Raw genomic sequence first — 22841 nt, 5'->3', positions numbered from 1 at the left:
CAATCTGCTTCCTCCTCAGGTCATTGAATCGGTGGAGGCTGGTGTCTGTGGATCTCACTCGGCTTCGTCTGTCCTTCCTTCCTTCCCTCAGTCTCTCCTTCGGTCTCTTGAGGTCTCCCTGATTTTTTTTTTTTTTTTTGGGATTTGTTGGAATTTAGATGTTTCTTGGGTTGGGGAAGAATTCTGGTGGGTGGCCCGGTGGGTGGTGTCTGGTCGGTGCTGGATTTCACCTTCCTTGGTTTTCTTTGGTCCCCTCGGGTCCCCTCGGGTCTCCTGACGGCGGTGTTCGGTTTAGGTGAACGGTATGGGATTTTTTCTAATAGGTTTTTGGTGAGCTAACAAATACACACACGCACGCACGCACGCACATACACATACGCACCCACATACAAAAAAAAAAAAATATATATATATATATATATATATAAAATAAAAAAAAATATAAAAAAATAATAATAAATAAAATAAAGAGCAATGATGATGACATTTCCGAATGAACAATACTGAGCTCTTTAGAAAGAAAAAAAAGAAAAAAGAGAAGAAAAAAAAAGAAAAAGAAAAAAAGGAAGTGCTGCGATAATCGATAGTGTAACAGCGCAGTACAACGCAGAATAATAGAGTAGACCACTTTGTTGTTTAGTCTCTCTCTCTCACGCACGCTCTCACACACTCTCTCCCCCTCCCCCTTCTCCCTCTCTGACCCTCCCTCTCTCACCCCCCCCCCCTCCAATTTTCTGACACCAAGTAAAATTTATCTGATGTTCCATTTTCATGTGATTTTCTAATCTATCTGTCCTTGAAAGGGCATGTAGCATGTTGGTAAACACCAAAAACTACATGCCTTACCATTGCTTCACATCAGGTAAGTCACTAAGACACACATTTATAATGTTCAAGCAGTTGCTGCGCCCACCAAATTACTTTTGGCCCTGTGTTCATTCACCAGAATACACTGAACTCTGTGTGGCTTGTGTGCTTATGTGTGCATGCCTGTATGCGTGTATAAAGGCATCTTACAAACTGCATGTTTGCTTCCAAACCACAAAGGAAAGTAAAATGTTAGTATAGCAACTGAAAATTGAATACTGTTGACTGAACACCAATGTGTCTGTGCTTGTATACACTTAAAAGTCATAATAGTAGCAAATTTGATAGGAAGTAATATTTGTCAGAATAAGAGGTAGAAGTTATTGTAAAAATGTATCTAATTAAGCTTCAAATTCAGCAAAAACAACCAGCCTATTAAAATAATATTCCTGGACGGTGGCTGCAGATTTGCTTTTGGTAAAAAATTATATTTTTTTTACCAATTTATTTTATTTGAGTCAAAAGAAGCAGAAAACAGGTACAAGAAATATTTTTATTTCATTTAACCTTAATTTAACTAGGTTGGTCCCATTGAGATTAAAGACCTCTTTTTCAAAAGAGACCTGGCCAGGACAGGCACCAGCAAAAGACCACAAAGTTACAGACATACAGTACAGAGTGAGACAAATTAAAAATTCACAAAGCACAACATTTAGGATTAAATGATCAATAAAATTGTTCACACTCAAGCTAAAAACATCGACATTGTATTTGTTTCAATGAAGCTGTTTCCATGTCTTTCAATTTACGTTTAAAAATATTTAAGGACACCAGTTCCTTGAGCTTTGAGCTTGAAGATTTCAGGCTGAGGGTGCTGAGTACCCAAAAGCCTTTTCCCCAATTTCTGTCCGGGCGCTTGGGTCAGAGAACAAATAGAGGTCCTGCGAACGCAATGAATACTGTCTGGTGCTTCTCTGCCTAATAAAATGACAAAGGTAGAGGTGAAGCAGCCTAAGAATTGCCTTATAAATGAAGGTGTGCCAGTGTGTGAGTCTGTGGATCGACAATTGTTGGAATTTATTTTTCTTTTCTTTTTTTAAGTATTTTCATCTTAACACTTCCCACTTGGCTGACTGCGGGGTCTCCTTTCCACGTATAAGATGCGTCCCATTGAAGGGATTCACTATGCTTATCGGATTGCACATAGGTGAGGCATTTCATGATCTTTTCCAAGTCTCTCTCTTCTCCTAGGGTCATTTATTTACCCCCAGGTGGAAACTTGCCGCATTCACGACCACCATTGGGGACCACAGGTGGTGCCACCACTGTCCCACTCAAACTATTTAACTATTTATTTGTTGATAGTTGCAGTACTTGGGTTTGCCTGTTCTCCTTCCGTGATGACTTCACTCGGTCCACTTGGATCCATGACAATTTCTTTGTATGCCCTTGAAGCTGTTCTCATTGACCTTGCATACTAAATGTGAAACCTGTGTACTGCCAGATTGACCTCTTCAAGGAGAGCAGGATGCGTTCCACCGACAATTTTTTCCCATGGGGCCATCCCAGAGGATGAAGTCTCCCACTATTTTGATTGGCTGTGGGATGGCCTGCACATCTGTGCAAAACTGACGGCAATTGTTTTTAAAGGGTAAGTCAACCCCCCAAAAAACATTCTCGACAATAATATGTTCTATGCAGCTCCACTAGTATTATATATAATATTGCATTATGAGTATAATATGAGTAAAGCAGCAAATTCTAACAGCTTTTATCAATATCACAAGGCAGCAATGTTGCCACTTGCTGTTGGTGAACTTGACATCACAGTTGCTCAGGGCTCAGGCAACGACCAATCACAGCTCACCTGTTTTCTGAAGCTGAGCTGTGATTGGTTGTCATCTTCAGTCGACAGAAAGTGCCAAAATGGATAAAAACGGCTGGATTTTGCTTCTTAATTCATTATCCACAAATGTAATATTAATCAGAATGTTATGTTTAGACTAGTGAGGTCACATATAATATATTATTGTCAAGAAATGTTTACGGTTGACTTCCCCTTTAAGTGATATACCAAGATTTTACCGGTCCAGGCCACTTGGTAAAATATTTTCCTCCATGTGGCCCCTGAGCTAATATGAGTTTGACACCCCTGGTTTAGACCTTCATGGTAATGAACACGAACTTTATGATTTTTCATGTAACGCTGTTGCTCCCAAAAAACTAGACACTGATTTTTGAGGGTCTTAACAATAACAATGACAATAACTTATTGAGCTTTGCACACTTATCACGCCTGGCAAAAAAAAAAAAATCCTTATGTCATGGTTTATTGTGCCATTTTCAAAAAAAAAAAAAAAAAATTCTTCTTTTTTCTTCTTTTTTTTCTTCTTTTTTTTTTTCTTCTATAAAGAGCTCAGTATTGTTCATTCGGAAATGTCATCATCATTGCTCTTTATTTATTTAATTATTATTATTTTTTTTTTATATATATATTTTTTGTGTGTGTGTGGGTGAGTGTGTGTGTGGGTGAGTATGTGTATGTGCGTGCGTGCGTGTGTGCGTGCGTGTATTTGTTAGCTCACCAAAAAACCTATTAGAAAAAATCTCATACCGTTCACCTAAACCGAACACCGCTGTCAGGAGACCCGAGGGGACCAAAGAAAACCAAGGAAGGTGAAATCCAGCACCGACCAGACACCACCCACCAGAACTCCTCCCCAACCCAAGAAACATCCAGACCCCGACAAATCCAAAAAACATAAAATCAGGGAGGCCTCAAGAGACCGAAGGAGAGACCGAGAAAAGGAAGGAAGGACAGACGAAGCCGAGTGAGATCCACAGACACCAGCCTCCACCGATTCAATGACCTGAGGAGGAAACAGATTGTGTCTGAGTTTCGGTAGATGCTGGTGTGGTGGATCTGGCATGCATGAAAATCTCCACCAAAGAGGGGAGCCGTCGACCCCCGCCAGAACAGAGCAAGCGCAACACCTCAGGGCCCCCCAGGCCGCGGCAGCGCCAAAGGACGACCCCCGGGCCCCGCCAGGGCCACCGGCCGGAGAGCAAACCCAGGAGCAGGAGCGCCCCCCGCCCCAACACGGCCCGCGCCCCCGACCCAACGCAGCAGGACGGGGCACTGCAGGCCCGGCAGGCACCCCACCGGCCCCCAACCCCCGCACCCCCCACGACCCCCCGCCCCCCATCCATCCCCGCCACCCACCCCAACCCAGCCCCAGCCGCCCCCAGGTCCCCAATCCCCCAGACACCCCACACCCCCCACCCCGCAACCCCCCGCCCCCAACAAAGCCGCCCCACCCCGACCCCACCCCGACCAACCGGCAGCCCCCCAACCCCCGACCCCCAGCCCCCAGTTTCAAATAAATTCTAATTCCAATGTGCCAGTACCCTAACGTGCAAGTGACCCAAAGTGGCCTGAGCTACGAGGGCCCTTTATAGGTGCTCGCAGCTCTAGTTTTTGTGTTATTTTTACACATTCTGTTCTATCTTGAAACATTGTGATGATGTCATGTTATGGTGACTAGCATGAAACAAATGACTATCGTCGTGGCATCAAAGCCACCGACCGCACAAGATATGACTATTTTAGAAGCTAATCGATTCGATACAGTACAAGTTTCAACAATTTAAATGGAGGCAAGTGGTTCTTTTGCCATCCGGCGTCCCACAGGGGGCGTTCCCATGAAGGTAGTGATGTCAACTGCAAAAGAGCTATAAAATGTCTATATTCAATTTTTCTACATGTTGAGTACAGTTTATTTGTTTGTTTTTTTAAATTGAAACTGCTTTTAACAATCACAGTATTGGGACATCAGACATCAATTCAAAGATTCGATCTTTGCTTATTACCATTCACAACTATTAAAAAAATATCTAACAACAATTCTATATATGACAAACAAACAATAATTCGACATAAAAGACAAAACAGAAAACTAAAGAAAGAAGATAAGAAGAAATAACCTAAGGCACAAAAGATAAATAATAAAAAATTCAATTGAGGTCAACAACATGTCCAGTTTTCTCACACACATACTTATCAAAATCTTCCCAAAATTTTGATGATACAGGGCAATTATAAAATAAACGCAAAACCGTTTAAGATTTTTTTCCACCATCAGCATCTATGTCAGTGAACTTAGAAAGTGATTTATTGAAAGGATAAATGTTATGTAATATTTTAAATTGAAGCTCTCTTATTTTACTTGAAATGCAGAATTGAAAAGGTCATAACCACATTCTATGCCTATTTATGTAATTTATTTCTGCGTTCCAGTAAAAAAAATTCCCTGAGAAGAAATTGTATTATTGCAACACAGTGTATTTCTAACATGCTCATAGTACACTGTTTGTTGTTTAAATAGACGAGTTTCTTGTGACAAAGTCATGAAGCTGCACGCGCAACTCGTAAGCAGAAAGGCTGAGCCACCCGACCTCTTCCTTTGTGTTAGCTAAGCTAACAAAACAATGTCGTCTTTGTGCTGTGCCGTGGGTTGTCAGAACAGAGTACACGCAGCGATTTAAAGTTTTATAGAATTCTTGCTGGTAAACGCTTCTTTAAGAAAAACCAGCAAAAGTTATGCCGACAAGCTTTACGACGTGAGAACTGGACGGAGGAGGAAATTAAGAATGCTCGTCTTTCCATTGTTAACTTCGTATCTGGTAATTGCTTGTTAAGTTCTACTCTGTTGTATATAAAAAAAAACTGCATTATTTTAAATTAGTGAAAGAAACATCTTTGTGAAAAATGATTGAAAGCACGATGAAGCAATTCATTTGTACAGTCAAACGTATTATTGTGGGAATGAAGTAGAATAAGTCTTCATGCACATGTGAAACAATCACAAACTATCCGAGAAAGAACCCATCTTCTTCTTTTTCTTTCGGCTTTTCCCTTCAGGGGTCGCCACAGCAAATCAGTTGCCTCCATCTCACCATGTCCTCTGCATCCGCTGCTCTCACACAAACTACCTTCATGTCCTCTTTAACTACATCCATAAACCTCCTCTTTGGTCTTCCTCTAGACCTTCTGCCTGGCATTTGGAAACTCAGCATCCTTCTGCCAATATACTCACTATCTCTCCTCTGGACATGTCCAAACCATCTCAGTCTGGTCTCTGAGTTTATCTCCAAAGCCTCTAGCATGTGCTGTCCCTCTGATGTACTCATTCAAGATTCTATCCATCCTGGTCACTCCCAAATAGAACCTCAGCATCATCATCTCTGCCACCTCCAGCTCTGCCTCCTGTCTTTTCCTTAGTGGCACTGTCTCCAGACCAAACAACATCACTGGTCTCACCCCAGTTGTATAAACCTTTCCTTTCATTTTAGCTGAAACTCTTCTATCACACATCACACCTGACACTTTTCTCCACCCGTTCTAGCCTGCCTGCACACGCTTCAGCACTTATTTTCCACACTCTCCATTGTTCTGGACTGTTGACCCTAAATACTTAAACTCCTCACACACAGATACTCCGTCTTGCTACGACTAACCTTAATTCCCCTCCTTTCCAGGGCAAACCTCCATGCCCCTAGCTTCTCCTCCATCTGTTCGCTGCTCTCACTACAGATCACAATGTCATTTACAAACATCATAGTCCATGGAGTTTCCTGTCCAACCTCATCTGTCATCCTGGCCATTACCATAGCAAACAAGAAGGGGGTCAGAGCTGATCCCTGATGTAGTCCCACCTCCACTTTGAACTCCTACGTCACACCTACAGCACACCTCACCACTGTCTTACAGTCCTCATACATGTCCTGCACCACTTGAACATACTTCTCTGCTACTCCAGACTTCCTCATACAAAACCACAGTTCCTCTCTGGGCACCCTGTCGTAAGCTTTCTCCAGATCTACAAAGACACAACGCAGCTCCTTCTGACCTTCTCTGTACTTCTCTATCAACATCCTCAAAGCAAATACTGCATCTGTGGTACTCTTCTTTTTTTTTCTGCCCACCACTACACTTTCCCATAGCTTCATTATGTGGCTCATTAGCTTTATTCCTCTGTAGTTGCCACAACTCTGCACGTCTCCCTTGCATGCCCCCCACCCATAAATTCCTTTATGAAAGGCATCACTGGAACATGACTATCCAGACTTTGTTCCGTCAATATTTTCATTGCAGCTGCTACAAGTGGACAATCTCTCAAGGTACAACTATGGAAGCCAGAAAAATAAGAAACTTTGTCTAAAGGAAATGTTTAATTAAATTATTGTTCGTAGGTGTGATTGTGTGTGCTAGGTTGTTCTTCTATGTGTAAGCAGTTGAGAAAATGGATGGATAGATGGATGGATGGACAGACATGAAATACAGTATATACACAGTACAGGCTAAAAGGTTGGACACACCTCATTCAATACATATGCATTATTTTCATGACTATGTACATTGTAAATTCTCACTGGAGGCATCAAAACTATAAGAACTAATGAACACGTGGAGTTATGTACTTAACAAAAAAAGGGAAAATAATAAAATAAGTACATAAAAAATAGCTACCCTTTTCTCCGATTACTTTTTTGCACATTCTTGGCATTCTCTTGATGAGCTTCAAAAGGTAGTCACCTGAAAGAGTTTTACAAGTCTTTAAGGAGTTCTCAGAGGTAAGAATGAGTATGCAAAAAAAGTAACCAGGAGCAAAGGATGGCCATTTTTAAAAATCTATAATATAAAACATGTTTTCAGTTATTTCACCTTTTTTTAAGTACATAACTCCACATCAGTTCAGACATAGTTTTGATCCCTTCAGTGAGAATCTACAAAGTAACCAGTCTTTAGAATAAAGCAAATGCATTGAATAAGAACGTGTGTCTAAACTTTTGTCCTGTGAATCCTGCAGTCATGGTCAGTTTTTTTGTATAAAATAATAAAATAACCTTATTAAATGTTTAGTCATACCCAAATCTACAATGCTGACATTGAAAATAACGGACTTGAACAAAAAGAACGATAATATTGTCATTCATTCGTGAACAAAAGTTGTTGATTTAAGGAAAAACTCCGATTTCATGGGTGCAGAAGTATGTGAACCTCTCACTTAATCAGACATTGCACCTCCTTTTGCATCCAAACACTTTCTCACTTCAGTCTTTCACATCTACTTTGGGGGAATTTTTGCCACTCTTCCTTGCAAAATGCAGCCAGTTGAGAGAGGTTGGATGGGCGTCAAGCATAAACTGCCCGCTTCAGGTGCCGCCACAGTATTTTGAAAGAATTTAAGTCATGATTATAACTGGGTACATCCAGAACATGAATCGTGTTCTTCTTCAGCGATTCCTTGGTTGTTTTGCTGGTATGCTTCGGATTAATGTCATATTGCATGATCCATCGTCTACCAGGCTGTAACTTCACAAAGGACGGCTTCAGGTTATGTTCCAGGATTTCACAATATTCCTCTAAATTCATAATTCCCTGGACTATGTGGAGTTGTCCTGGTCCTGAGGATAAAAATTCAGCCCAGAACTTAACATTCTCACCCCCATGCTTCACTCTAGGGGTCAGGGTTCTTTTGCTGGTATGCAGTGTTGACTTTTCACCAAACTTGACTGTTTTAGTTGTGACCAAAATCTGTCCACAGAAGGGACTTCCAAAAAGCTTCAGTGTTGTCCAGGTACTCGCTGGCAAAGTTAAGATGAGAAGCTTTTTTTGAGCAGAGGCTTCTACCAAGCAAGCCTTCCATGAAAGCCTTGTCGATTAACTTTTTTTCTGATTGTTGAAGCATGCACATGTGTCCCTGATGCAGAAATAGAGGTCTGCAAATCCCTTGATGTGATGCACAGGTATGCTTTCACCTGAATTATCATTTGTATTGTGGGTCTTGCTGATAATTTTAGAACGTCGTCCACTTCTAGGCTGGATTCTAGTCATTTTCCATGTTCTCTTGTTGCAGATGATCTGCTTCACAGTGGAATGATGAAGCTAAAACAAATTTGAGATGACTTTATAGCTTTCCCCAGACAGATGTGCTGTCACTACCCACTTCCTGAGGTCCCCTGAGATTTCTCTTCCTCTCAGCATGACTGACCTGTATGGGTTCACCTGGGTAAGACTAAAGTGACGTGGTTTTGTCTCTGTTTCAGTCAGTGATGCACAATTTCTTTGCTAAACCTCTCGTTTTATTGGTCCATTTCAGTGGTTAGTTTAGCTACCAATTTGCCCTACATGATCCTACTTGACAGCTTGTTTTAAGCAATGCAGCTCAGGGTTCACTTACTTTTGCATTTACATTAATTGACCAAAAACTCTTTAATTAAGTTTTGACTACACAATTGGTTAAAAAAAATAACAATGCATTGAATTAATAAACATACACCTGTTATTCCATATAAAATGTAATGGTTCAGATTGAACAACAAAATCAGATTGAAACAATTGGAAAGTCCAAATTGCTAGATAGCATGCCTAATGGCAGAGCACCTGGCCCGGATGGTTATCCGGCTATATTTTTTAAGCACTTTTGGTTAATGCTTGCTCCATTATTCTTAAGAGTAGTAACAAAAATTAAAACTAATGGTTACATACGTCCACAGCAGCAATTTAACTTTTATTAAAGCCAGAAAAAGACCCCACCCTTCCATCAAGTTACCGTTCGATTTCACAAATTAACACTGATATTAAAATTAGCGCTAAGGCCTTCGCATCTAGACTAGAAACAGTAATCTCGACAATCATTCATAGCGACCAAACAGGCTTTATTAAAGGTGAATATTAGGAGGCTGTTTAACCTTATTAGCATGTCACAGCGGCATGATAAAAAGGCAGTTATATCGTTGGATGCAGAAAAAGTCTTCGACAAAGTTAACTGGTGCTTCCTCTTTGCTGTTTTAAATAAATTTGGCTTTGGGAAGTCATTTATTTACTGGGTGGCAGTATTATATGATTCTCCTAAAGCTACAGTTACTATTAATGGGATTACATCTCAGAGTTTTACTCCACAGAGAGGCACAAGACAGGGATGCGCATTGTCCCCTTTATTATTTGCGATATTTATTGAGCCGCTTGCATTAGCTCTACGCCAGGAAAGAAGGATTCAAGGAATTCACTCCGGGGTAACAGAACACAAAATTAATCTATATGCCGATGATATTTTACTTTATTTAGAAAAACCTGCTATCTTGTTAGGGGAAGTATTTAACTTAATAACTAAATTCTCACATTTATCAGATTAGTCTATAAACTGGACAAAATCAACACAACTACCAATTACAAAAAAATCATGGAACCCTGCAAGCCAGGACCCACACTACTTATTTCCTATAGGTAATTTAAAATACTTAGGCATAAAAATCTCACCTAAATTAACTGATTTAATTCATTTAAACTTTACTCCACTTCTGGATAACATTTACAGTGATTTGGAGCGCTGGAATAATCTTCCCATTTCTCTAATAGGATGAATACCCACCATTAAAATGAAAGTTTTACCCAAAATAAATAATTTTTTCTCAATGATTCCATTGAAACCTATGTCTAACTGGTTCCAGTTTGTTGGACTCGGCCGTTACAAAATTCTACTGGAATATTAAAAAAATAAGCCTATTAGTCTATCTCGTAGGTCTAGAGGCACCAAATGTTATGCTCTACTATATAGCTAACCAGCTACAAAATATCATTCTATGGGCACAACCCAACAGAGATACTAACTGTTAGCTGGAACTAGAACAGATGGATTGTAATAACCTCAGACTTTTAAGCTTTCTCCGACAACAACATAAAAACTCTCAAAAATATATAAGTTATTTTCGTATACAGATCAAATTTATTTACCCATCTAGAGACAGACTTGTCTATAGCTCCGGAATTTGACTTTTGGATTCAAGTTTGTGAAAACGTATTTAAAATGACAAAACACACAAATTTACAACTTATCCAATATAAAAGCATTCATAAAACATATATTACCCAATACATGATGAAGAAAATGGGACTCTCAAACTACGACATTTGTCTCCAGTGTTTACAAAACACTGCAGACATTTATTTTCATGCTTTATGGTTATGCACTCCGGTTATGTATTTCTGGACTGAAGTCTTAGAAAAACTTTCCACTATCTTGGACTGTAGGATACATTTATCTCCAAACTTGTGTTTGCTAGGTGACCTAACAACAACTGACTTACCACGTAAACAATTTCAATCTACACTTGTAGCCCTTGCTATCGCTAAAAAAAACTATTCTTGTTACCTGGAAAACTCTAAATATCAACAAATGGTCAAACCTCCTCATAAATCACATTTTAATGGATAAAATATCTGCCTCAAATTAAAACCGAATATCAAAATTTATACAAACATGGTCTACGTATATAGAATCTTTTAATCTAAATCTGGTCACTTAATTCTGCCTGTTAGCGAGACCCACCACAACGCGATAACATATATTGCTGTTTCTGTATTTGGCAATTTGTAACTAATGGTTGTGTTTTTATACTCAGGAACCCAGTTGCTGCCAGCAGGATCGAGCAGACCACATCAAATGACACCTTACAGTCACCAACTCCTCAAGATTCACTTCCAATGGGCACCCCGGCGCGGTGCGTCGCTCCGTGCCCGGCAACGCGGTTTGGGGCGGGTGGGCCTCCGGGGTGCCCCGTGGTTCCCTCTCCCCTCCCCCTTCCTCCCCCTTGCCGCCTCTCAAGGGTGGAGGGGGATGTCTGGGGGTTTGGGGGCTGGGTTGTCGTGGGTGACGGGTGTGTGGGGTTTTCATGCATGCCAGAGCCACCAAACCAGCATCTACCGAAATTCAAAACACAATCTGCTTCTTCCTCTGGTCGTTGAATCGGCTGAAGCTGATATCTGTGGATCTCACTGTGCTTCATCTATCCTTCCTTCCTTTCCTCAGTCTTTCCTTTGGTCTCTTGAGGTCTCCCTAATTTGTTGGAATTTAGATGTTTCTGGGGTTGGTAAAAGATTCTGGTTGGTAACCCGGTGGGTAGTAGGTGATGTCTGGTCGGTGGTGGATTTCACTTTTCTTTCTTTGATCCTTCCTCGGGTCTCCTGACAACTTCACGACTCTAGCTGGATTCTGAAGTTTTTGGTTTAGGTGAACGGTATGGGTATTTTAACTCTTTAACTGCCAGACGTTTTCAGAAAAGGGATGCTGTGGGTGCCAGCCGATTTAAGCATTTTGACTGATCTTTCAAGGTCCACAGACAATTTTGTGTTTGGACTATGGAAACACACATACTACCAAATGAAAGATTGAACTCTCATCTTTCATCAGAAAAAAAAGTTTGTTTCTACCTTATTCCGTTTATCAGTAATCAACAATAGAAAATGGTTAGTTTCACCCAAATGCTCTTGTTTTGGACCAAAATACGGAGAAATCAAGCTTTTAGTGAAACGATATTATTTCATGCACTCGAATGAATTTGACACCTTTTTTTTCCATGAATGATGCCACAAACATCTAAACAGTGCTTTACTTATGTAAAACACTACCACCAACAATGAAAAAGTGTTTTTGATAGCAAAATACGTTTATTTACATTCAACAGTGTAACAATTTGACACAACAATTTGGCAAACTATTTACAAATGTGTGCAACTGTGGTACTATTTACAATTATGTGGATGTTTCAACTACAGTTTTTCATTTTGTGTAACACTCCCCTGCGTGCAAGGAGACGCAACAGGATTTGCACAACAGATTAGTTTCACAGCGATTGCCCCTTCGCGTGCAGACGCTACACTTTCTTGCCGGCCGTTTTTTTCCGGGGAATAGCAGGTATATACTGCAGTGTGTGTTTGGCCATGTTGCCATCAAGTCTACTATCAGGATCATGATACGGTTACGTTACGGTGGTGTTACGTCTGGCTTCCTCATGTCCTTCAGTTCCTATACCGGGTGGTAGATGTTCTGATCCATCTTATCCACTCCATTCATGGTGGCATCGTAGTCCAGAACCAGTGTCTTCTCCGTGATCAGACTGTACCCACTCCTCCGATGAATATGCATTGGACTCGGGGTACTCTTCATCGTCCGATTAAACGTCCGCCTGTGTGCTCGGTTGTGCTCCGCGTTTTCCGCCGTTAGCATCGCGAGTCAGTGAGGCTTTATGACGTGGTCATAGCCGCCGCGTCAACGCTTCCAACTTCGGCGTCAAGCTCGGAGTCACCAGCATCATCATCGTTGTCATCAATGTGCTGTTTAGTATTGGTCGATGCTTTTCGTCTTTGAAAAAAATGCTCAAGTGTGAGCTGCTTGCAACCGGTCGCCATTGTTGCTTCATCAGCCATTGTCCCCTCAACACTCTCGCTCCGCCTCAAGTCTTCTACTGACGCCCACCCAATCTTGTCCAAAGAGAGTCATCGCTGCCATCTAGGGGCCAAAACTAGTCATTATACTAACTTGATCTGCTTGATACTTTCAGCACAGCTGGCCAAGGCTTTCCTCCACCCGTTTCCAAAAAAACAAAAAAAAAAACAGTGAACGTCCCTCCGTAGGATTTTACTAAACGTTATTTAACGTTTATGGCAGTAAAAGAGTTAATAGGTTTTAGGTGAATTAATGAGCACACACACACATGCACATACAAAAGAAAGAAAAAGAGGGAAAAAAAGAAAAAGCAATAATGATGACGTCAAATTGGTAAGATTAACGAATGGACAATAATGAGCTGTCTCTGAAAAAAAAAAGTAAAGTCCAAATTGATCAAGAGGTTCACAAACTTTTGAGCAGCACTGTATATGTGTACATCAAATTCAAATACTTGTATTGGTGCATAGATTTCTAAAACACACACACACACACAAACACATTTATATATACCTAAAAATAAATGAATATGGACACTTGCTATGAGAGGTGCTACACAAAAAAAAATTCACAAAGCGCAAGAAACAATTACCAGGTACTGATGTAGACCATTCTCGGGAGTTATCCTGTGTTTGCATCCATGTTGAACGGTTATAGGGCAATTAAAAAGTACGGAATTTTGCAAACGGTCATTCCTCTGTCATTTGTAGATCTTCTTGATGACATTGTTACAACATGTGCTGCTCTGGTTAATTTATTGCCAAGTGTTGTTCCCAAAAAGATGTGAAAATAAAACATTAGAATTCAAAGCTGTCAATGCTTTTATTGAAGTACAGATACTTCTCATGTATGTACAATCAGAATTCTGTTTAACTTATTCTGTATGTGATTCATCACTGGTTTTAAGAAAATCCCAGTATGCAACATTTGCTTTACTCTCATTATGTATAACCCATATTAAAGCAGATACATTTAGCTGGGTGTCGTCATATTTTATAACAGACTTTACGAATGGCTGACTGTGACTATGCTGAATCACCTGAAAATGTACATGCGTTATGGAAAAGCGATGCTGTAATTCTTTCAACTATGTGCTTCTGCTACGCTCGACAGTTAGCTTGCTCCCAAGTTGCCTGTTCCAAGAGCTGAAGTGATGCTGGCATGTAGATTTTGCCCAGAGATGAAAAGGTCTGATCAACTTTAGATGAGAGTTCCCCAGGTGTGAGATCACATGCTGACTCTTCATACAAGGCAGTAATTAGCTCAGGTAGACAGTCCTCGCACTCTGAAGCAGTGCAGTCGAGTCGTCCCATGAGTAAATGCTCGTGAGAATGGCAGCTCTTTGAATTATTTTTCTCAGCAAATACATCATCGGTTCATCGGCTATTCCTAAAAATTTAATGGAATATGTATGAATAGATGTACTTGTTATTCATATTTGGTACATTAGGATATTGCTTTGATGTACTAATGCTGTAATCTATTTTTAGCTAATTCATACTTAAATATTTGTGACTTACCCTGAGTCATTTCAATGCCGTTTGTGGATGTCCTTGTTGATGGTTTGTCACTTCTAACTTTTTTTAAGTTGATGGCTGCCACTTTTGCATGCTTCAACTTTTTTTTCTGGACATGTCATTCCAAGCACATGTTTGTGAAGTAGATGCTGAAGTGGTGAGTCCCTCATTGCCATGTCCACCTTAAACATGATCGCTGCAGCATGGCTACAACATGAGCGAAGGCTTGGGGGGAAACAATTCATAATTTGAACTGAATTGTGACACAATCAACATTTTACAGGTAGACATCATTTGCAATTCTGTTGAGACATTGGTGTTCATGTGCAGAATAAACATTTATCTAAATTTCAATATTAACTATCTACATATAAACTTTTAAAGATTGTAGCTGGTAAGTAAAATCCTATTCATATCATTCATCACACACAAATGCTAGGTACATCTACTGCATGGTTGGTTATCTGCTAAATAATCCTTTCATCATTTTTTTCTAGGCAGTTTAAGTGGCCAAGCAATAATTGAATTTGATAGTCCATAGACAAATTGAAACGTCAATGTACTTACCCTGCCATGCATGTGCAGTTAGCTGTCAGTATGGAGACACTCTTCTTATTCACACAAACCCATGCCTGATAACGCTAAGATTTTGACGCTGAGGCTGGCGGGCAGCGAAAAAGGTAGGTAGCTGAACTCTGGATTTAAGTGTTATTTTATTTCAATAAGCTTCCTTATCTAGATTTCCAATGTTTTGAAGATAGCGATTGTCCTGCCGTGGTACATGAACGGCCATTCTGAACGGAGTAGACAGGTGCCTCTGCCTCCGCGCTGCGTGTGCATCCCCATGACGTCATATTGTTTGCAAACATTGAAACCCGTCTATAAAGACCATTGTATAAATAAATAAAAAGAGCCTCCTTAGCCAATCATAGCTGTTTGTTGTTTAAATAAAGTTAATTGGGAAAAAAAAAGCTTCCTTAGCCAATCATAGCCAGCAACAAGTCTCAGCAGACACGCAGAGCATGCTACCTTCAGTCGTCGGCAAACGTACGTTGGCAATTGACCCGATGAGTGATGATTACACCGACAGACAAAAACCCACGTCCACTGTTTATTAGTCTTTTTTGGGGGGTTTGTTTCTCGCCATTCATCATTCATCAGAAAAATGAGGGTCCGTCCGTGACGGACTGACGGACAGTCCATCACTCCCGACTGCCCGCCTCTATGTATAAGTTTAGTCCGGGCAAGTAGTGGTGACGTAAATCCCCCGGCTTGTTCTACACATAGCAACTGTCCCACATAGCAACTGTCCCGCATGCGGTACGCTGGAACGGTAACATGCAAATTCAATCTATATGATTCAAATTCAGTTTTTCAATGCAATTATTCAAGTTTAGCGATTCAAATTAAAATCTAAATTGTTTACATTCAGTTTCTGGTGGCACATATATTTCAGCAACAGTTATTTTCTGTTGTTTTATTATTATTTTTTTAAAAGCCTCCTTAGCCAATCATAGCCAGCAACAACTCCCAGCAGACACGCGCTTGCTTCCTTCATTCATCAGCAAAAGTACATTGGCAATTGACCCGGTGAGTGATGATTACACCAACGGACAAAAACCCACATCGGCTGTTTATTAGTCTGCCTTCTTATTGTTTTTGTTTTCTTTTTAATGTATCACACGACTCACAGGAAGGGACAATGCTGACATGAGCAACAACCTCCTTGTTGCTCATGTCAGCATTTTCGCTGTTCTGTTTTTTGTGTCAGCTACGGTCAACAGAAGCTGTTTCTGTGTATAAATAAGGTGAGATAACCAACCAGTTTCTGCTCCCAACTTACTTGAGAGACATTACAGATGTGGGCATCTGTCAATGTTTTCTTTTCGTCATTCGTCTCTCCGTGACGTGGTTATTGATGAACAAAAACTTCGGTGAATATTGACGGAATGCCCACCCCTATGGAGCCACAACGCTGACAAAAGATTGGTACTGCAAAAAAAAATGTAATTGTGGAAAAAGCTGCATTGACATTGAAACAAGTATTGGCATTGTAAAACAAGTATTGGCATTGTAAAAGGTTGTATTGAAAAATAAAATACAGACATTAAAAAAAACACAATTTTCTTTAAGCATATTTTTTCTTGTATTATGATGTCTTTTCCAATGCCCATCTGCAGATTTTGTTTACACTCTTTTTTTCGGGTGTCACAGCTTTTCAGTTTCAACTCTGGTTTTCAGTTTCACTTCTCTTTTTTTCAGTTTCAACTTATTGGCAGTGTTGTGGTTGGGGGCGGGGCTTTGAGCGAGAAAACGCCTTCCAATTTTTCAGGAGAGGAGAGAGGAGAGCGCGCCCTCTGTCGGCTAAAGACAATACCTGAATTCCCTCCTAAACCACAATATTATATGTGGTTATATATTATGTTATTTGCCACAAGGTAATATGTGGTTATATATGTTAGTTGTGTCATTAAAACCACCATGTTTGAAATTACTTTATGCATCATGTCATGGTAAATTAGCTAACTGCTAACTGGTTTACTACAGAAACATTAACACTAACGCCACAAGGTTATATGTAGAAAAAAACAGATTTACAGGCGGTTTAAGAGTTCCTAACTTCCTGGTAAACTTGTATCCATGAGTATTGCCTTTAGCCAACAACGCTCTCCTCTCTCCTCTCCTAAAAAGCTGGAAGGTGTTCTCGTGCTCAAAGCCCCGCCACCAACCACAACCCCGCCCCCACGTTAGAACACTGGCAATAAGTTGAAACTGAAAAAAGAGAAGTGAAACTGAAAACCAGATAGTTGAAACTGAAAACCTGTGACACTTAAAAAAAAAGAAGCAGATTGGCATAGAAAAAGACATTATAATACAAAAAAATATGCTTAAAGAAAATTGTGTTTTTTTAATGTCTGTATTTTATTTTTCAATACAACCTTTTACAATGCCAATACTTGTTTTACAATGCCAATACTTGTTTCAATGTCAATGCAACTTTTTCCACAATTAATTTTTTTTTCAATACCAAATCTTATTGTCAGTGTTGTGGCTCCATACACCTCTGCTAATACGTTTAATCTTAACCCATTATTTTCAGCACACATACAAACACAGACACAGAAAAAATTACAAAAGGGCACTTTAGGCATCCAGGGAAAAGGGGCAGGTGGTGCAGTCCCCTACCCCTGCATGTTGGTGTATATTTGATGTTTTAGCATTAAGACTTGCCATGTATCTTGTTAGTACAGTACCAAAGAAGGTGCGTGTTAGTAGTATTAGAAGTAACAGAGGCAGAATGCCTTCTGTGTGAAATTGGCTGCTCCAAGAGTATTAACACCCGAGAATCACTGCTTATGGTGCTTTTTCACTTCAATTGAAGCCACACTCTGAGGCCGCATACTCATTCAGACGAGTATGTAAAAATGATTACATTATCTCTCACCCCATGAAAATGGGTACCTGTACTGTATGTGCTTGTGAGCGCTTGTACTGTATGTATGGAAAGGGCGGGACTCACTGTCTGCTGCTGTGCTACAATTGGGCAGTGAGCCTAGATCAACAACCATGCCATCCAGACAGACGTTGAGCTCGCCTCCAACTACAATTGAGCCTTTGTTTTCAGTCTGTAGCACCAGGCTTAGTTGGACATTCTCCACTAGATAGAGGAAAGACAGTAACAAACAGACAAGTGGTTATGACAGTAGCAAAAGCGTTTGTAACGAGAAGAAATTTGTGCAGTATGGGGAAATGGAAGGTCAAAAGTGATCATCACAAAGCAAATCACAGTATGACAGGTAGAGGTGTCAGGTGATTACAAAATTTTAATCGTAATTAATCGTATGACTTCAATAAATAACTGACGATTAATCGCAAATTAATCGCACATTTTATATTTAAATGTATGCCTAAATTTACAATAAAATGTGACCGGCTCTGGCAAAAGGGTCCTCATGTGCCAAAAAATCAAAATTGGCGGCTGGCTCTCTACCGAGCAATGTGAAACGCCTATAAAAAAAAAAGCAAGTTAAGCTTCATAGCGTTCCTAAAGAAACAACAGGCGACCGGGAGAGTTATGCCTAATTCACACCGACTGCGGAACCAACGCGGTGCGTTTTCCGTACGGCATCCGCACGGACTACAATTCACACAGCGTGCGTTGCGTGAGCTGTCCATGTCCGGAAATCTGCACCCACCAGACCACAAGATGACGGGGGTTCACGCTGGAGAGTTGAGTTCACGCGATAACAACTGTGTTTATAGAGTCCTATTGGTAAACAACAGCCACACTTGCCTGTTGTCACATTGATATGCTTTTGCACATTATTTCTGGGACTTCTACTATGGCTCTTCTACCATGGGTAAGTATGTTTTGTGTTTAAATAGTGTTATTTTGTCATGTTTAATCTATTCTGAGCTCGTTTTTGTCTTAACGTTCGAGGTGTTCCTGTTACACGAGGAACTCAGGGTTATTCCGAGACACGTTGCTAGCTTAAGTCGGTTAATAAACATGTTGGCTAACGACGCACTTGTGCTAATAATTGCGTATTTTCATAAATTTTTACTACAATTTTAACTTTTGTGCTGTTGGGAAATAAAAATGGAGACCTCAAGGAGGCTATTTTTGGAGAAATCTCAAAATCGACATTATCAATCTAATGCTCTATTTGCTGAATTACAGGACTTGCCACTTTCCAACATCTGGACCATTTTGCCGGTGCGGGTCCCAAATGTACAATAATTTTCCCCCTAATTTGTCATACTGTTGTTAACATAAAAGTGAGGGGAAAAAAATTACCTAAGAGAAATATGGTTGCATTTTAGTCATTGTTACAATAATTTCATACAAAAATCATAAAATTGTTTTAAAATGAAAAATATGAACTGTAGTTAAAAAAAAAAAGTGTGACATTGATTTGTGTTGGTCATTTTTCTGTCATTACATGGCATAATTGCATTTGTAAGACAATGGTGACAGCTCAGTGCATTTTTCTTTTCATATTAAGAGCTGACTAATTTTTAACATAAAGTAACTTGGGAAATTCTGCACATTTTTTTAAACTGTAAAATACAACTTGACCCCAGTCCCCACAAATATATGCATTGTTATTTAATTTATTACTGCTAAATTGTGTTACAGTGACTCCTTTGCACATCGTTGAATGCTTTTATTTTGTTTAGTTCAATACGGATGTGCATTGTAATATGACGCAACTTAACTACAAAAGAACCATAAAAGATCGATGGGTTCTTTTCATATTAAGAGCTATCTAATTTTTAACATGAAGTAACTAGCAAACTTATGCACATTTTTAAAATTTGGAAATACAACTTGACACCAGTCCCCACAAAAATATGCATTATTATTTACGTAATTTATTACTGCTAAATTGTGTTATAGTGACTCATTTTCAGTTTTCAGATGCGCATTGTAAAGTGATGCCGCTTTACTGCAAGCGAACCAGAAAGAACACATCGATGTGTTACACTTTAACACTTACAAGCTATTTTCTGGAGTTGCTGAATAAAGTATGCTTCACATCTAAAGATCAAGTGATCAGTTGAGAGTGCCCATGGACACCTCTTGGAGAGCTGTGGCAACCTAGCTCAGTGCTTTCAAAGCAGTGAACCGGTGGTAGTACTATACAGTCCAAATGGCTCCTCCACTCTAATATTCTGCCCCTTAAACATTGCGTATTTTAGCTCCAGTTCAGTACAGCGCATTTATTTTAGGTAATTTTCACGTGGACGTTTATGCTGCGTTGCGACTGGAATTCCCTTAGTAGAGGCTTTCCAAATAAGGGGCGGTGGTTAATAGAGCGTAAAAAAAAAAAGTGCTGTGAAAGGAACTTAAAATTAACGCAATATTAATGCGTTAATTTTTACACCCCTAATTGCAGGTCTCAAATGATGTCTTGTAGCTTACTTGATTGTCATGAGTAAACTACAATTATTGCAATTTATCACGTACAGTATGTGTGCAGTTCGGAGCAGCAAATATGTTTTAAATTCAATCAGCACTCATCCAATAAAACGTATTACCTCATTTCTTCTGTAAAGTTATACAGTACAATAAAATATCTTAGAAATTTAATGCAGGTGACAGTAGCTGGGTTTCTATCCAACTGTTTCAAAAAATTATAAGAGAATTTACTGACAATGCACAAAATGGACATGCAACATATGTCCGTTTCCATCAGGTCTTCTTTTGTGAATATTGAGAGTGATGTGCCGCAGTAGATGGCGGTATACACCATCGAGACATGCTCCACCAGTAATTTAAAGGTGCCATGTGCAGTTCAAAAAGGCAATCCTAAAGCTTTTTCTACATCATGCATGCTCCACCAATGCCCAGATGAGTACAAGGAGCCCTGACTTTTTTACTGGAACAGCGACTATTACCTTTTATCTTCCCTTCAGGGACGAACACTCAACAGTTTCTAGACAAAGGGGAGGAGTGGAGTGGTGGAGGGTCACGTCATGCTCGACCCGGCGGACATTTAATGTTCGCATACGACAAAATTGGGATGGAAACTGGACAAAAAAGGGCCAGCTTTGAGCACAGTCTGCTACAAGGCACAAACGTGATCATGTATATACGCAGGATGCAGGTGAGCTTCCGTGGCTAAGAAGAACTTTGGTCAAAATTTTGTCGATTTTATCATTTTAAAGGGAATTAAGTGCAGAATTTGAATATATGAATATCTCAATTTGGATTTTTATGGCACACGAGGACCCTTTTGCCAGAGCTGGTCACATATATATAGTGTGAGATTGAAGTGTGCACATGAGTTATTAACTGCGTCCTTACTCTTGCCATTGTGCATGTGCAATGTGTCCAGCAAATCTATTGTAGCGCTGCCCAGTAACTCTTTCCTCAGGGTGTGGCAGCTCCACAGCTTCAGATCCAGACGACTCTGAGGTGTCACATTCCTGGACAATGTGGGGGAAAAAATAAATAATTTAAACTCAATGTGGTCAAGACAGTACAAAAAAAGAACAACAAAAAGCTAAATTGCAATGTTTAATAAGTATTACCAAGTAATAAATCAGAGCTATAGAGTAACTTCTAAACACAAAAGTTAGGTGCACCAAAATTTCAACCGCATCACACTCAACACCACAGTTTTATGAGTTTAATCTTATCAAAAATAAATAAATAACTTGAGCTGCGAGCAGCTTTAAAGGGCCCTCACAACCCTGGCCACGTTGGTGTACTATCACATAGAACCCTCTAAAATATAAATGTTTGTGCCAGGCCTTTTGTGTGTGCAAAGTTTCATGAGTATTCATTAAAATATGTCCTCTGTAAAAGGCCAAAAAAGTGCTCAATTCTCAAAATAAATTCAAAATGTTGGGTTTAGCATACAGCTTATGGGGGCTGCTACATATGCCTTCAAATTTTCGTGGCTCTAGGTGAAACATACAATTACGAAAGGTGCATGTCGCAATATTGTAGTGTTAAAATAACCATATTTTTTACCCACACGTTTTAAGAATTGTAATGTAGCCGCAAGGGGACACAAGCCAGTGTTTTCTTGTGCCAGTCCCAAGCCCGGATAAAAACAGAGGGTTGTGTCAGGAAGGGCATCCAACTTAAAACTTAAAACCAAACATGCAAACCAAATATATGAATTCCATACTGGATCGGGGAGGCCCGGGTTAACAATGACTGCCATCAGTGCTATTGACCTACAGGTTGCCGGTGGAAACTGGACTACTGTTGGTTGAAGAAGGAGAGGAGGAAGGTGTGTTCGTAGGAAGAAAGAGAAGAGGAACACCAAGAGTGTAGGACAGAGTAAGGACTTTGAATGTTGGAACTATGACAGGAAAAGGTAAAGAGTTGGTTGACATGATGCAGAGGAGGAAGGTGGACTGTGTGTTCAGGAGACCAGGTGTTTAGGAGCAGTTTTTCAAGTTATTCTATCATGGTGTAGATAGGAAGAGAAATGGAGTAAAAGTCGTGAAAGGGGCGTTTGTTAGGAACGTCCTGGAGGTAAAAAAAAAAAAAAGTCAGAGTGATGAGTCTAAAGCTAGGAATCGAAGGTGTGATGATCAATGTTGTTAGTGGGTATGCGCCACAGGTAGGATGTGAGCTGGAGGAGAAGGAGAACTTTTGGCTGGACCTTGACGAAGTGATGCAGAGCATTCCTAGAAGAACAGAGGTGATGGGCAGGTTTGGTATCCAGGAGAGGAACGCATAAAGAAAGAGGATGAAACGGGACCCACA

At 40.1% G+C, this 22841-nt stretch overlaps 1 protein-coding gene across 5 annotated transcripts in view; it reads right to left on the bottom strand.

The window, feature by feature from the left end:
• The window catches only part of wwp2 (WW domain containing E3 ubiquitin protein ligase 2), a 119967-nt gene that overhangs the window by 90557 nt on the left and 6569 nt on the right, over positions 1–22841 (bottom strand). For 4 of the 5 annotated variants that reach the window (XM_086072599.1, XM_086072597.1, XM_086072600.1 and 1 more), the window contains exons 4-5: positions 21423–21544; positions 18132–18269 (exon numbers count right to left, since the gene is read on the bottom strand). In XM_086072599.1, the coding sequence (XP_085928725.1) occupies positions 18132–18269; positions 21423–21544 (260 nt within the window). The remainder of the gene's footprint in view (positions 1–18131; positions 18270–21422; positions 21545–22841) is intronic. The other variant, XM_086072602.1, reaches the window with a different exon arrangement.

This window comes from Leptonotus elevatus, chromosome 4 (genome assembly GCF_054856555.1).
Source record: "Leptonotus elevatus isolate MCC_2025b chromosome 4, RoL_Lele_1.0, whole genome shotgun sequence".
NCBI classification, from domain to species: Eukaryota; Metazoa; Chordata; class Actinopteri; order Syngnathiformes; family Syngnathidae; genus Leptonotus; species Leptonotus elevatus.
Note: the sequence above shows the minus strand (reverse complement) of the source record. Positions and strands in the feature narration are given on the sequence as shown.